Here is a 14400-nt window from a genome sequence, read left to right as displayed (position 1 = left end):
TCACTTGTTTGTCATGGTTGGAGGATAGACTTAGAATGCAGGGCCTCCTATCCCGTCCAAACAGATCCCTAATCAGAATATTTTAGAAACAGATGAGTTTTCTCAACACTGAATTCTAATTTGTTTTGACTTTCACTGCATGAAAGTACTGAAAGTGTAGGCAACATGAAAAAAGTTTAATATTGTGTTTAAGGACTGATGATTTTTGAAGAAGTGTAAGAAATTGTACTTCTACCAATCTTCCTGTCTATTCATAATATTTACACGCCCTTGAGTTGAAATCCTGTCTTGCTTCTCCCCCTGTCCTTCATCTTTTTATTGAAGGGCGACCTCCTGCCTCTCACCTTCATTCCCAAAGCTTAGCCCTGCTGCTCCCCTTGAATATGAAAGGAAGTTATTTCTGACCTGTATTACTAAGAGTCCCAGAACACAATGGGATTGCATGCCTAAAGACAAAGACAGGGTAGGGTTATCTCTTTCAGTTTCACTGTGAAGTTAGATCAGTCAGGGCCTACTATGAAGCTGCATCCAGAATTTAGAATAATGCTACAGGTCTTGAAGGACCCCTCTTATAAAGCCTTCAAAAGCTGAGCTTTAGAATTCTGTGCTCTGTTAATAGAATACACTGCTCACAATGGCACAGCACACCCTCAGGCAAACACTGTGTTTGCCTCTGTATCTTCACTTCTCTGTATCTGTCATCTCATCTCACTCTTCACCAGTTGAGAAACACATGTTGATGATCCAGTTAATGACATTTAAACTATTTCAAATGAACATAAGCTAGTCCTGTTAATTAGAGAGTCTGCAATTTTACCTGTAATATATCCTAAAACTGAGAGACCATAACAATAGTAATTCAGGTAAATAGTAATTCAGGAATCATAATATATAGATTTCTTGGTGACATGTTCAAACATTTGTAAAAGCTATGTTTATTTGTCTCATTTGGCTATTAACATAAAAGAAAATCCAGCCTTTGATTGCAGGCTAGCTTCTAAATTATTCAGCAGGGGTAAGTCTGCTAAACATTTTAGTAAGCCTCAATTTAATGTTATTTACCCAGGTGTTCATAGCACAAATGGAATGTTACATACTGTGATGAATTATTACTCTGACTATTAAAGAAGTCATATTTTAACACACATACTCTTCCATCATTTATTTGTATTTGATTATGCTCATGACTTTGTCAGTACTGTGACACAACCTGATTTTGTCTTCTGGATATTTGACATTTATAAAAATGAGTAAGATAAAAACAAACCTGGTACTGAGTTTGCTTTTCATGCTTCAGGCTAGATTTCAACCAGTAAAATGATAAAAGCCTGATAGCAGCCTAAGATACAAAGCCTAGAGAAGTTCAAAATAACTTTTCTGTGTAGCATTTTGCATTAATATTATACTGAATGGTAAAGTTAAATTGAGTAGTAAAGTTTTCTTCTTATTCTCTATTAATTTCAATTCCAGCCATGTCTTTTATCATCATTTCAGGGAATGACTGCAGTTAAAGTCAAATTGGGTATGCATATAAAAGCAGTGGATGATCAGTTTTAAATGATACATCAACTTCTAACCTTATTAGTTCTTCAAATCTGGCTTTTGTTTTCCTGTGAGCAATGAAGCAGAAGAAAAACTATTAGTGATTTCTAAATCTATGAGTAACAGATTAACACCGTTAAAAGGAACTATTCTGTGCTTGTTCAGTTTCCTTTGTAAATTCCTGGAACAAGTGAAGAACATTTACAGGAAATCCCAGGAATCCTAGTGATAGAAATCACCAGAACTCCTCTAATATTAACTCTCAGAAGCATAGCAAACTCTTTTCTATGATACAGTCTAAATTTAAGAAGAACATACAAAGATAGAGAAGGAAGCACAAAAAAAACCTAGATATGTGTCAGTATGTTTATTAACTAGTTCACTAGATGTCTGACTGTTCTGAAGAAGTTTTGCAGACATTATAAGGCAAGATTATTTAAAAGGCAGATTTGAAGGAAAGACAAGTTCTTTTAAAGGATAAGGAGTTTTCTGTGTGAGAGTAGCAGCATAGAAAGAAACCAGGAGGTATATTTTTCATTTACAGTCTATCGAGGATGCCAGGCTAAGCCTAGCATTTCTCCATTCAAAAATGTTTTTGTTCTCAAGTGGGTTTCACCACTGGAATCCAGACATCTCAGCAGTCTTGTAATACCACACAAATTGCAAAACTGTCTCAGCAAGAGATGCAGTTTGACAGAGCATCACATGTTCAAAGAAAGTATTTGAGTCCATAACATCTAGGTAGAATAGAGCTGTGGTTGTAGAATTTCACTTCTAAAAACACCCTAAACATCTGTTTTTATAATTATTTATCATGGAAAAGACCACACGCAACTGAATCTGTTTTGATTCAAATCACTGATTTCACAAAATCTTAAAAAATTGCTGTTGGATAGACCATCTTCAAGCTTTTCTTGAATGCGCTTGGTACCCACACTTTCTGTGTCAGGATTCTGAATCCCGGAGGCATATTTGGAGCATGGAGAGAACAAATGTTCCAGGAAATGTTCCAGTGTAGCAGTGAATGTTAGGGCCAATCTGGCATTAGTCCAGAAACAGAGAAAGAGAGCACATCTACTATAATAAAATCTACCATTATCTCCACAACACTAAAAGGAACTAAAATTAATCCACTCTCACATGAAGAACAAACACTATTTTTTAATGTACGGAAAGGCTTTCTTTCCAATGTCACTTGATCTTCCTGTTATTATCTCTAATAAATGACATGTATTAGTGAATCTACTCTTAAAAAAACCTCTGTGCTAGAATTATAGGGCACTATCCTCCCCTCCAATAATTTTCCATCACTTCAGGAATAGAAAGAACAGAGCAGTTAGGAAGACCAAGGAAGGTTCTGTTCCTCAAAAGTGCAGCCAGTGGGTAGTCAAGTTGATCAGATATTGTCAACAACTTCTGCCCAGTTCTCCATCATCTTAAGACATGACAGTTTCCATCTGGGGCTGATAAGGGTTATATTTTTGAAGCAATGTCTCTTCCTTCTGATATTTTAACCAATCTCACCAGTCTCACTGGAAGTTTCTGTCAACTGTATTTCATGTCCTTCTCATGGGAGGTCTGCAGGCCCAGTTTTACTCCCATGGACTTGACCCTAAACCCTGATCTGGACACAAGGGTTCTGCTAACTTGCAGGACATGTCTGGGACAGCCTAACACAAACTCTGAAGAAATGAGCAGGGACATCCATCACATTCTGGAGCTTCCTCATCCAAAAGGACTTCATAAACCATTTGAGTAGTTATAACCCATTTAAGCTACTTCCTGCCATGCTTACAGCATATACAGATTGTCTAGAGTAGTTTTGCCTAAAAAAGAATCTCTTCCCCTTGAAGTTTCAAGCCAGTCAGGTACTTATGCATGGCCTTCCTTTTCTGTGCAGAAGTTCTCCCTCCACTGTGCTGGTGCAGCTGTTACAGCTCTTCGCACAGTTGAAGTCTCAGTCGTGCTTGTGAAATGAGCTGGCATAAATCAAAATGGCTTTCTGTTGCAGCTATTTTAAGAGTAGATCATTCCTTCAGTGAGCCTCTCTCATTTAGAGAGAAGCCACATAAACAGTGGAATCAATTTAACTGAGAGAACAATATTTTTTAATGGAGGAAAAGGGAAATGGAGTGCTCCAAAACAAATCACATCTTGCTGCATTAAGAAGGAAAGGAATAGATTTCTGGAGAGAGAAATGGAGGGACTGACTAATGACAGTATATCGAACAAGCTTAAGGAAGATGATTAACATAATTGAGCTGAGTGCTTAACATAATTGAGCTGGTTCTCTTGGGGCATATACTTCCTAGTCTATGTTTTTTTTGCTTTTTGGTCTTCATTTGAAGCTGAGAGAAAAGTTGAATTCAAACAGAAGTCTAGACAAAATGTGACTGTTTCATTTATTGTGTTTCAAAATAGACTGTTCACTAGATGCATACAATTCATGCAATTGCAATATTTGCCAGGAATTGAAAGTTAAAATACATTTTTAACATACTTGTGCTTTGAAATATTTATGGAAACTATTAGCAAAATAGTACCAAACATTCACCTATAACACAATCAAAGTTTATTCCTTTAATTGTAGGCAAATTCAAAGTTTGAACATACAAGTAAGTATGAAATACCTAATTCTCATTTACTTTACTACAAACTAAATAATCAGCAGTTACTGTTTTCTGTCTGCCCACAGCTTTCATGCCCACTCCTTTCTGCATATTCACCTTCTTCCATAAAGGAGGTTATCCCTTTGTGTCCTGGCTAACAGGACACAAAAACTTGTTGACATTTTTCTAAATTACATCTTTGAAGGAAACAAAATATGAGCCTCCATTGTATTTCTGTTAAAGTACTTTGCTCCTCTGGGACTAGTCCATGTAGTCCCATTCAGTGTCCCTGCCCTTCCTTTAGCAAAATAAAAAGGCTTTGAAAACCTAATCAGTTATGAATTTTTAATATGTGTTTCTGGATAAGCAATGAAACATAAGCTGCATTCCAGGTCTTGGAATGAAAAATTCACATCATTATGTGGGAGTAGTCTACCTGAATGAAAGGACAGACTTATGAACACTAAGCTCTCAATTACCAAGCTTATTTGTAATACAAGTGACTATTCTTTCTGACTATATATATTAATATTTTTTTCTTTCAGGTAATGACAGAATCCTTCGTTTGTGGAATCCTGTTGTTAATTTTAGTCCTATAGGGAAGCTATTAGGACACAGACATAGTATTGTGGATATTGTGACAAATGAAAAAGATCAACATGTCATCAGCCTTTCCTGTGCGAAGGTAAAAAGCTTTTCTGAACCTCAACGAAACAGGGGTAGAAGAAGGATCCAGAGAAGTCCAAGCCTGTCAGCCTAACCTCTGTGCCCTGCAAAGTTATGGAACAGAGGCTCTGGAGTGCGATCACATGGCACATTCAGGACAACCAAGGAATCAGGCCCAGCCAGCACAGGTCTAGGAAAGGCAGGTCCTGCCTGACTAACCTGGTCTCCTTTTATGAGCAGGTGACTCACCTGGTGGCTGGGGTTAAGGCTGTGGGTGTTGTGTACCTGGACTTCAGCAAAGCCTTTGACACTGTCTCACGTGGCATGCTCCTAGAAAAGCTGGTTGCTCATGGCTTGTACAGGTGCACTTTTGCTGCATTAAGAACTGGTTGGATGGCCAGGCCCAGAGAGTGGTGATGAAGGGTGCCACGTCCAGTTGGTGACCAGTCTCTAGAGGTGACCCCCAGGGACTTGTGCTGGGTCTAGACCTCTTCAATATCCCTATTGATGGTCAGGATGAGGGGACCAAATGCACCCTCAGTAAATTCACAGACGACACCAAACTGGGGGAGTGTTGATCTGCTGCAAGGGAGGAGGGCTCTGCAGAGGCATCTGGAGAAACTGGATTGATGGGCCAAGGCCAACAGTATGAGGTTCAATAAGACCAAATGTCAGGTCCTGCACTTCGGCCACAAAAACCCCAGGCAGCATTACATGCTTGGGAAAGAGTGGCTGAAAGCTGTCCAGCAGAAAAGGACCTGGGGTTACTTGTCAGCAGCAGCTGAACTTGAGCTGAGAATGTGCCCACTTGGCCAAGAAAGCCAATGCCATCCTGGTCTGGCTCAGCGATAGTGTGGCCAGCAGGACCGGAGCAGTGATTTTCCCCCTTTAGTCAGCAATGTTGAGGCTGCACCTCAAATCCTGGGTTCAGTGTTGGGCCCTTCACTTTAGGAAGGACATTGAGGTGTTGAAGCATGTCCAAAGACAGGCAATGAGGCTGGTGAAGGGCCTGGAGCACAAGTCCTAAAAGGAGCAGCTGAGGGAGCTGGGAGTGTTTAACCTGGAAAAAAAAAAGGAGGCTGAGGGGAGACCTTATCACTCTCTACAACTGCCTAAAAGGTGGCTGTAGCCAGATGGTTGTTGGCCTCTTCTCCCAGGCAACTAGAAATAGGACAAGAGGAAATGGCCTTAGACTGTGCCAGGGGTGGTTTAGGTTTAATATCAGGAAGAATTTATCCACAGAAAGGGTTCATGAACACTGGAATGGGCTGCCCAAGGAGGTAGTGGAATCACCATCACTGGAAGTGCTAAGACACAACTGGATGTGGCACTTCGTGCCATGATCTGGTTGACAGGGTTGACAAAGGACTGCTTGGTCAGAGGTTGGACTCAGTGATCTTAGAGGTCTTTCCAGCCCAAATGATTCTGTGATTCTGTGAAATCAGTGTTATAAATTCAAGTAGAAATCTATTTTTGCGTATTTCCCATAGTAATTGGTTATCAGTTCATTTATTTTAATAAAAAGTCAGGGATTTAGCTTAAAATTTCCGAATTATTTTATGTTGAGAAGTAGGATTATAATGGAACTATCTGACATATTATCTTCGCAAGTGTGACAAAAGAATACTTAAAATAGTAGATATTAACATTCTGATGATTTCTGTATTACTTTAGTAACTGGAAGATTTAAAACAGAACCTATACTCGAATGCTTCATTCAGTAGTGTCACCTGCAAAAATTTCTTCCTGTTCTTTTGCACTTCTCTCTTCCTACCAGCCTACTAAATCCATAGGTGGAGTTTTTCTGGTGTCTCTGTATCATGTTCAACTACTGATCTCTTTCTAAGTCTTTTACAAGGCTTACTCATCCAAAGCATTGCCCATAAGCAGGAATGCTAATAAAATCAGTAATAACATTTATTCCACCAAATATTTCAATATTCTGCTCAAAAGGGATGGGCATATGAGAAGTGATTGGTGGAATCATGGTGTTGGTTATTTATATGATTTGTCAAAATAACACTTCTCGGGAGAGAATAAAAACTTCTATAAACATGTGCAAAAATATAAGAGAAGCCCCTGAAAGAGTAGTTGTGAACGGCTATAGAACTCTTTCAAAGTGGTCCAATGCCATATTTTCTATATTTATCACTATTCAATATCCTTATTAGCATCTACAGTGATGGAGTAGAGAGAATAGATACTAAATTAACCAGTTACACCACCAGCTGGTTAAAGCTTCAGGCCTTGAGCAGAAGTATTAGAGTTCAGAATGGTCATTAAAATTGAAGGTATGACAATGAAAAATAGCTGCTATAAATCAATAAGGACCCAATGTAATTAGTCAGCTGATATCCTTCTATCTCAAAGGTTTCCAGATTTTTATTGGATTATGTAGGAAATATTGCTGAACTATTTGTCCTGCCCATGCCACTCCTCTGCTATAATTGCTTACCATTGCTCATTATGGTGGCAGTAGATACCACATTTTCACTTCTTTAATCTTATCCTTAAAAACCCCCACACATTTCTAAATTAATACTAGCTGACAATAAATTATCAAAATTTCCTGTGTTCACATAATTCTAGAGCCATAACCCTTCTCCCTTCCTCACTCCTACAAATCTATACCTGTCTGTTCTGTAGATAACTCTGTAACTTTGCTACAGGCATACATTACTGTGAATTAAGGAGGGTTTTGACAGATAGCCTCAAGCTATACATGTAGGGAAAATGGAATAAGATGTAAGACATGACTTAAGGGGAATGAATGAACATTAAGATATTTATGAAAAAGCCACTGAGTTTGAAGCCCCTGGAGCAGTAAATGTACAAGATCTTTTGAGGGGCCTTCTGGGCTTTTCTATGATTCAATATGATGATTTATAAGAAAGCAAAATCTATTTTAAAAGTCTCTAAGTATGTAGACACGTGATCTTAACTAAATATAGCTAAGTAGTGTCAATGACATCAGTAAGATCACTTGGACCTGCAAATGAATATATGAAAGTATGCTTTAATTAAAATCCATGTGTGTTTAAATAGTGCAGTGAGTAATAGGGCTGAAATTACACTTCTCAAAAAAAAAAAAAGAAAATGGACAAATTCCTAGATTTTCAAGAGTCATATAAATCTTGTGCTCATAGTGAAAACTACATCAGAAAAGAAGGAATCCCTCACAGAGGAGTCTAAACATAGACTTTCAAATAAAGTGCTTATCACTCTGTGCCTCAAATATGCAATCTATAGAAGATAAATATTATACCAAATAGCAGGAGGAGGTCAGCTTCCTTCCGTAACAGGACTGCTTCCAGCTGCTTAAAGCACATTTGTGTTTGACAGTCAAGAACCAGGAATTACATAAAGGTGTGCAACTTCTCTTCTCTATCATTCTATCTATTGATACATTACCATTTAATTTGTTTCCACCTAAAATGCAAAGACCAACTTGCTTTTCAATCTGCCTAGCAGAAAAAATCAAAATATTTTTCTCTGTTTTGTTTCCATCTTTCAGCGACTGTGATATAGGAGGCCACTGAAGCAAAATAAGGACAGCCTATATATCTTTACTGAAAATAAGTTAGAGACATATCAATGATGTCATAGAAGCATTGTACCCTAGCAAAACAAAATTTCTTTATATAGATTTTACAATACATGTTTGACAGAATACCAGAACTAGAGGAAAAGCTTAGGAAAATTAAATTAAACATTTTTTTCAAGACCTTCCCAAAATTAAATTCAATCTAAACCATATCAACTATCCATATAAAAAGAAGAGCTTTTTTATTATGCCATTTTCAACTCAAGTGGCAAAACAAAGTGAAAAGCATGGAATAATTTTTTTCAGAAGATTTGCAATTGTTACCTTTGTTACATAATTGTTACCTTTGAAGATTATGACTGATTTTAAACTTTATGGCTATTTTTCTTGAGCTATATTGAAAAATTCCTTTGTCATTGTAAATATATTTTTGTGCAATGTAAAATGTGCTCACAAGAATGTCTCTGCAGCCTGTATGCAACTGATTTATACTACAGAGTTCAAAAGTAAGGAATCGTATTGGCTTTACACTCATGCTGCAGCAACACATCGCAGTCTAAAGAATTTTTGGCTGAATTAAGGGCTCAAAACCTGCAGTGAATGGTTTAAAGATACCATGAATCTTACACATCTATTACAAGAGTACTAGGGGATTTATTTTATGGAATTAGCCTTAGTTCCATACTATAGAACACAAGTACATATTGTGGTTTATACAAAAATGTAAAAATGAGCAAATCTGAAGCTTTCGTTTCACAGCACTAGTGAAAAAAAATAGAGATCACAGGAGATTTGTATCATAGTAGAAGAGCTAGTTTAGAAGATTTTTAACTCTAACAGTCTGAACATACCAGAGCATGAAAAAGAGAGTAGATCCCAGGAGAAGGGGAGGAAGGCATCACTGTGAGGTAGATTCCAAAAGTACAGATTACTCAGCAGGCCTTGGCTCTGTGCAAGCCCAGCTAGCAATAACACAAACATCTCCATATCATCAACCTGTGTTTAGCACAAATCCCAAACATAGCCCCATACCAGCCACTGGGAAGAAAATTAATTCTACTCCAGTCAAAACTAGTATGCTTCACTAGATCAGTTCTGCTTTTTTTCAGCAGAAGAAACATCTGAGCAGTGCTCTCTTCTTCTTAGAGCAGACTTCTTGATTTATTCTGTGACATTTTGGGTAATATGCAATACAGCTTTCTGGAAAGCATTAAAGAAACCTCTGTGATATTTAATCCAACTGAAAACAAGTTGTCCTGTGCCAGTAATAGCAAAACAATTACCACAACAATTAAGAAACTATTTTGGAATTTAAATTCAAACTATCATTCTATTTAATTAAATGAAGATTTCTTTAACTATTAAAGCAAAAAGTAGTCAGGCAGCTATTAAAATTTTTCTAATTCTCCTATAAAAAAAGTAAACTTAGTTTTTTTGGGTTTATAACATAAGGATATCTACAAATTAGGCAGAGACATTGATTTGTATATAATTTCTGTATGATCTTTAGTCATGTGAATTAGTATTTCCATAGTAGTGACATTGAGGTAGAAGGGAGGGCCAAAGCTGGAATTTTCATAATTCTGTGTTGCTGAACTTGCTCTGGAGTATAATATTCATGGATATAAGTTTGTTTCCGATCTTCCAGATTGTGAAGACCTTGGAGATTACAGTTTGCATAGGTGCAGTTGCAGCTGTAGTCCACAACCACACCTTTTTTTTCAGCAGTTAAGTAAATTTAGAAGAAGATCTGAAATATTGATGTGATCTATGTGTTCCTAATCATAGGAACATGCTCTGAATCTTGTGTTCAGATTTCCTACAAATACAGTTTATGTTAAATTATATACCACAGACCAGCATGAACTACATTCATCACACTTACCATGTGTCTGTCTTGACCTAAATTTTGATTGAAAACATTTCCAAAAAGTAATTACTGTAAAATTTGTCTGAATATATTAACTCATCTCCTGTGTCTTTGTACCAAAATACAGACTCAGGTTCTCATATAATACATGCCTCTTTGCTAAAGGGTCGGCATGTTATAGGCATAGATTAGATTATTGGCATAAAAGTAAAAGCATATGTATATAACTGCAAATGCAAGTGTATGTAACTCTTTGATCAGAGTTATTATGCAGAAGCCACTAAAGCAGCTTTCAGGAAACATTTTTTCCAAGATGACTGCCAAAGCATATCTCAAGATTTAGGGTTGTAATACCATTGATATTTATCATTTGGGAACTATAAAAAGAGGAATGAGTGATTATTTCCTCCTGTTAGAACTATTTTACACCTTTTCTCTACAAAATAGTATGGCTTATTCGAGTACTGAAGCAACAATACTTTTTTATTGACAAGAAATACTGGTAGAATATGTTAAGTCCTTTTTAAAAAGCCAGCTTTGAACTTGGAATTACAGCTAAGCAGCATCCTCAGATGCTCCAAGATACACTAGATAGACAATGAATTATGACATGAGTTTGATGTTTCAAGCTAGGCAAGGCAAGATTGTCTTATATAAAGGTACTTGATCTTCCTGATTATTACATTACCACTAATGCATTTTTCTACAAATACCAGTAGGCTAAGTTAATAGAAATTGCTATAGTCGTTTGGTTGTTTTTTTCCTGTTGGGGCCAATAAACAGAAAAATTACTTTCACAGAATGTATGGTAATATAAGAACAGTCTGTGGGGTAAGGAAGTAATGGAAAGCTGACTTGATGCTTCAGCACAGATAAAAGAATACTGCATAGAAAACCTCTGCTATTTATTTTTTCCTGTCCTTCATGTCACTCAGTCCTTCATTGACCCTGTCTCTCTATAGTTTGCCTCCCCATTCTTATTTTTGTGCTGCATCATGAAGCATTTATTACTTTTATTACTTTTTTTTTTTTCATGTTACAGAACTGATTGAATGCATTTAGGAAGTATCAAGGGGGAAAAAAAACACTCATAGGCCCAGGGGCTATTAAGCCTGGAGATGTGGCAGGAAGCAGGCCGTTATCTGAAAGATGATCTTAAACTTTGTGGAAACAAGGAGGTTAAGGCTAATGGCACAGATCAGACCTGAGTGAATGGCTCTTGTACTGAAAGGACTGTGAAGCAGTGACAACCATTCTCTCTCAGTGTAGAGTGGGGATTCACAACTTGAACAGTGGAGGCTACAGCTTCATGTCTTGCTTGAGTTGTTAGAAGAAGTCAGAAAGCCAAAGTTTACTTCACTAGTTGTCTCATTAATTTTACGAGAACATCTCCAGTGGTGGGTTTGGTTGAATTTGACCACCTAAGTCAGTCAGGAGAACAATATTTGAGCCTACAGGCTTCAATTCATAAAAACAAACAGTTTTGTTTGATGATCAGTAGGGCTAATATAAGAAGTATAGTCCCAGTCTTTAATCCACTGTACAGTATAATTTGTAAATATGAACCTCTTGTTTTAAACAAGTGCAGGCAGTGTTCTTTAGGTTTTTTCTTTTTAAAGTAATTTCATTTTTGGCAGCTAAAGAGCAATGCACATGTTTACACCTGGCAGGAGAGTAGTGCAATAAACAGGGATTACTCATATCTCAATTTTGGGGCATGGGAGAGTTTCATTACATCCATAATTTCTTCAAAATCTAATGCAGCCAACATGATGCAACCACATAAACATTTCCCTGATAAAATTTGCCTATTCTAAAGTAACTCTGTTGTACATACATTAGCTTTATTCTTAGACAACATAAGAGTAGATTTTTAACATTTCAGAGAAGATAAAGGGAGGTAAGATTCGTTATTAGATTTTAATTTTCTGACTTTTGCAAATTTAGTCAGCCTTTGATGTTATCAGTATCCTGTCCTCTCTCTCTTGATCTGCTTAATATCGGCTGGGCGAAATCCCTGTGGGAAGTCATAAGTGTCTTTGTCAGACTGGAACTGAGCAGGTGATTGTATCAATGCCTCTTAGTGTGGATGTCTGTCTAACCAGTTTTGAAAACACATGATATTGTTATAAGGATATATTTATAGTGCAGTCATTCGTCTTCCTGAAAAATGAGAACAACTCAGCTGGAAACACACTGCTTAATTTATGTCAAACCATTGCTAATAATGGCTGTTACTGGAATGTATTGTATAACAATATTAAATTTAATCAAGATAATTTGAAAAAGAGGCATTTGGGAAATATGCTCCAGTCATCCTTCACAAAAATTATGTGGCCACATCTATATCAGACATGGTTTTTGTTTACAGCTTTGAAACCAAAGTTCTCTTACTGCTCTGCCTTTATTCTCTTTGGTTTGTTTCTCCCAGATATTACAAATTTTATTCTTCTCTTATATTACATAATCTTTCAATAGCATTGAATATTTTTCAGACTTTTCATGTAAGATACTCAATTTTCTGTAATTTCCTGTCCCATTTTCTAATATTCAAATGACTCTGCACCTTAGATAGTCTGAAAAAAAAAACCCAAAACAAACGAACAAAAAAAATCACTACAAAAACCTACAGAAGTCTCAAGGGAGATCTTACCCATGTAGATAAATATTGGAAGGGAGAGTGTAAAGAAGATGGTACCAGGATCTTTTCAGTTGCTCCCAGTGACCAGAACAAAGACAATGAAAACTGAAACACGGGAGATTCTGTGTGAGCATCAGGAAACATTTCTTTCTTGTGAGGGAGACCAAGCCCAGATGTAGGGTGCCCAGAGAGATTGTGGAATCTCTGTCCTTGGAGATATTTCAAATCCATCTGGACATGGCCCTGCTCTATGTGGCCTAACTTGAACTATGGTATTAGACAAGGTGATCTCCAAAGGTCCTTTCCAACCAGAACTGTTGTTATTCCATGAAAAAGTAAAATTACTTCAAAAACTTTATCTAAGGTGAGAGAATTATTCTAAGATTGGTTGAAGATTGACAGGAGGAACCTCACTTGTTAACTCTTCTCATTCAGATATCCATGGGCAGCTACCTCTGTCCTACACCTCTAGCTTCCTGTTTCTGTCCCCCTTCCCATCTACATGTCCACTGAAGCTGTTCTCCACAAGTATTGAGTGTTATTTTGTGTTTGCAGCAGGGATCAGGTATGTCTATTGTCAGCACATCCTGCACAAGTTGCAGAGACAAGACATGCAGAGCATTTACAGTCTCAATAGCAGCACCTAGTAAATATCCTTCAGACTCCTTACTATGTAATTAGACTCACTATTGCATACAACAGTTTGGGAAAAGTAAGTAATTTTTCATGTTTGGGAAAAGTAAGTAATTTTATACACTACCAGGTTAATGGTATTATCTGAGGAAGTGATTTGAAATGCTCGTAATTTTGAACTTTGTCAAGATGCTATCTTAGTAAGGCAGTAGCTGTAGAACTGGCTGCTGCAACACATTGCATTAATATGATTAGAACTAAGTCCTCCTTGCCTTAACCTCACAAGTAATCCCATTGACATCAATTTGTTCCTAAGTCTTCTTACTGTGACAGTGAGTTGTAGCACTTTGCAAGATCACCTTCAGGGATCACAAGACACGTATAGGCACTCTTTGCAGATAACTTAAATAACACAGCAAGCAGAACTGCAGTTTGACATTCATGCCTAATGATTTTTGTCTTTGAAGTCTCAGACGTTTTGTATGAGTTTGGAATTTTTTCATTGAGACCATGGAGCCTTAAATGACCTCTCAAAAAGGTGAACAGAGTAGCAAAACAGGAGCAGCTTAACTAAACACTTCAACAAAATATCAACTTCAATTGTTCCTTACTCTTCCTGTCTATGCCTACAGTGAATACTGAGGCTAGCACAACTTCTAGCCCCATGAGTGGTTGGATTTTGAATTTCCCTGCATGAGTGTTTTTTCACAAGTCCTTTTGAAGACTTGCAGCATCACTATTCAGTAAAACTGAGGAAAGTTGACTTCTTCAAAAAACAAATATTCTTTAACTTTCAAAAAGTATTGGTGGAATGTGAGAGTTTGGAAGAACTAAAAGTTACTGTTTTCTCTGGAGAGTTATTGAGATATTTCCCACAGAACAGTATTTTAAAGAC

General features: G+C 37.1%; 1 protein-coding gene across 1 annotated transcript in view; it reads left to right on the top strand.

Moving 5' to 3' along the window:
* WDR64 (WD repeat domain 64) overlaps positions 1-14400 on the top strand; it is a 57102-nt gene that overhangs the window by 15825 nt on the left and 26877 nt on the right. Inside the window, exon 10 of the mRNA XM_066315658.1 lies at positions 4697-4836. Within this exon, the coding sequence (XP_066171755.1) occupies positions 4697-4836 (140 nt within the window). The remainder of the gene's footprint in view (positions 1-4696; positions 4837-14400) is intronic.

This window comes from Sylvia atricapilla, chromosome 3 (assembly GCF_009819655.1).
Source record: "Sylvia atricapilla isolate bSylAtr1 chromosome 3, bSylAtr1.pri, whole genome shotgun sequence".
Lineage (NCBI taxonomy): Eukaryota > Metazoa > Chordata > Aves > Passeriformes > Sylviidae > Sylvia > Sylvia atricapilla.
The sequence above is the reverse complement of the archived record's forward strand: the minus strand, read 5'-3'. Positions and strand labels throughout refer to the sequence as shown.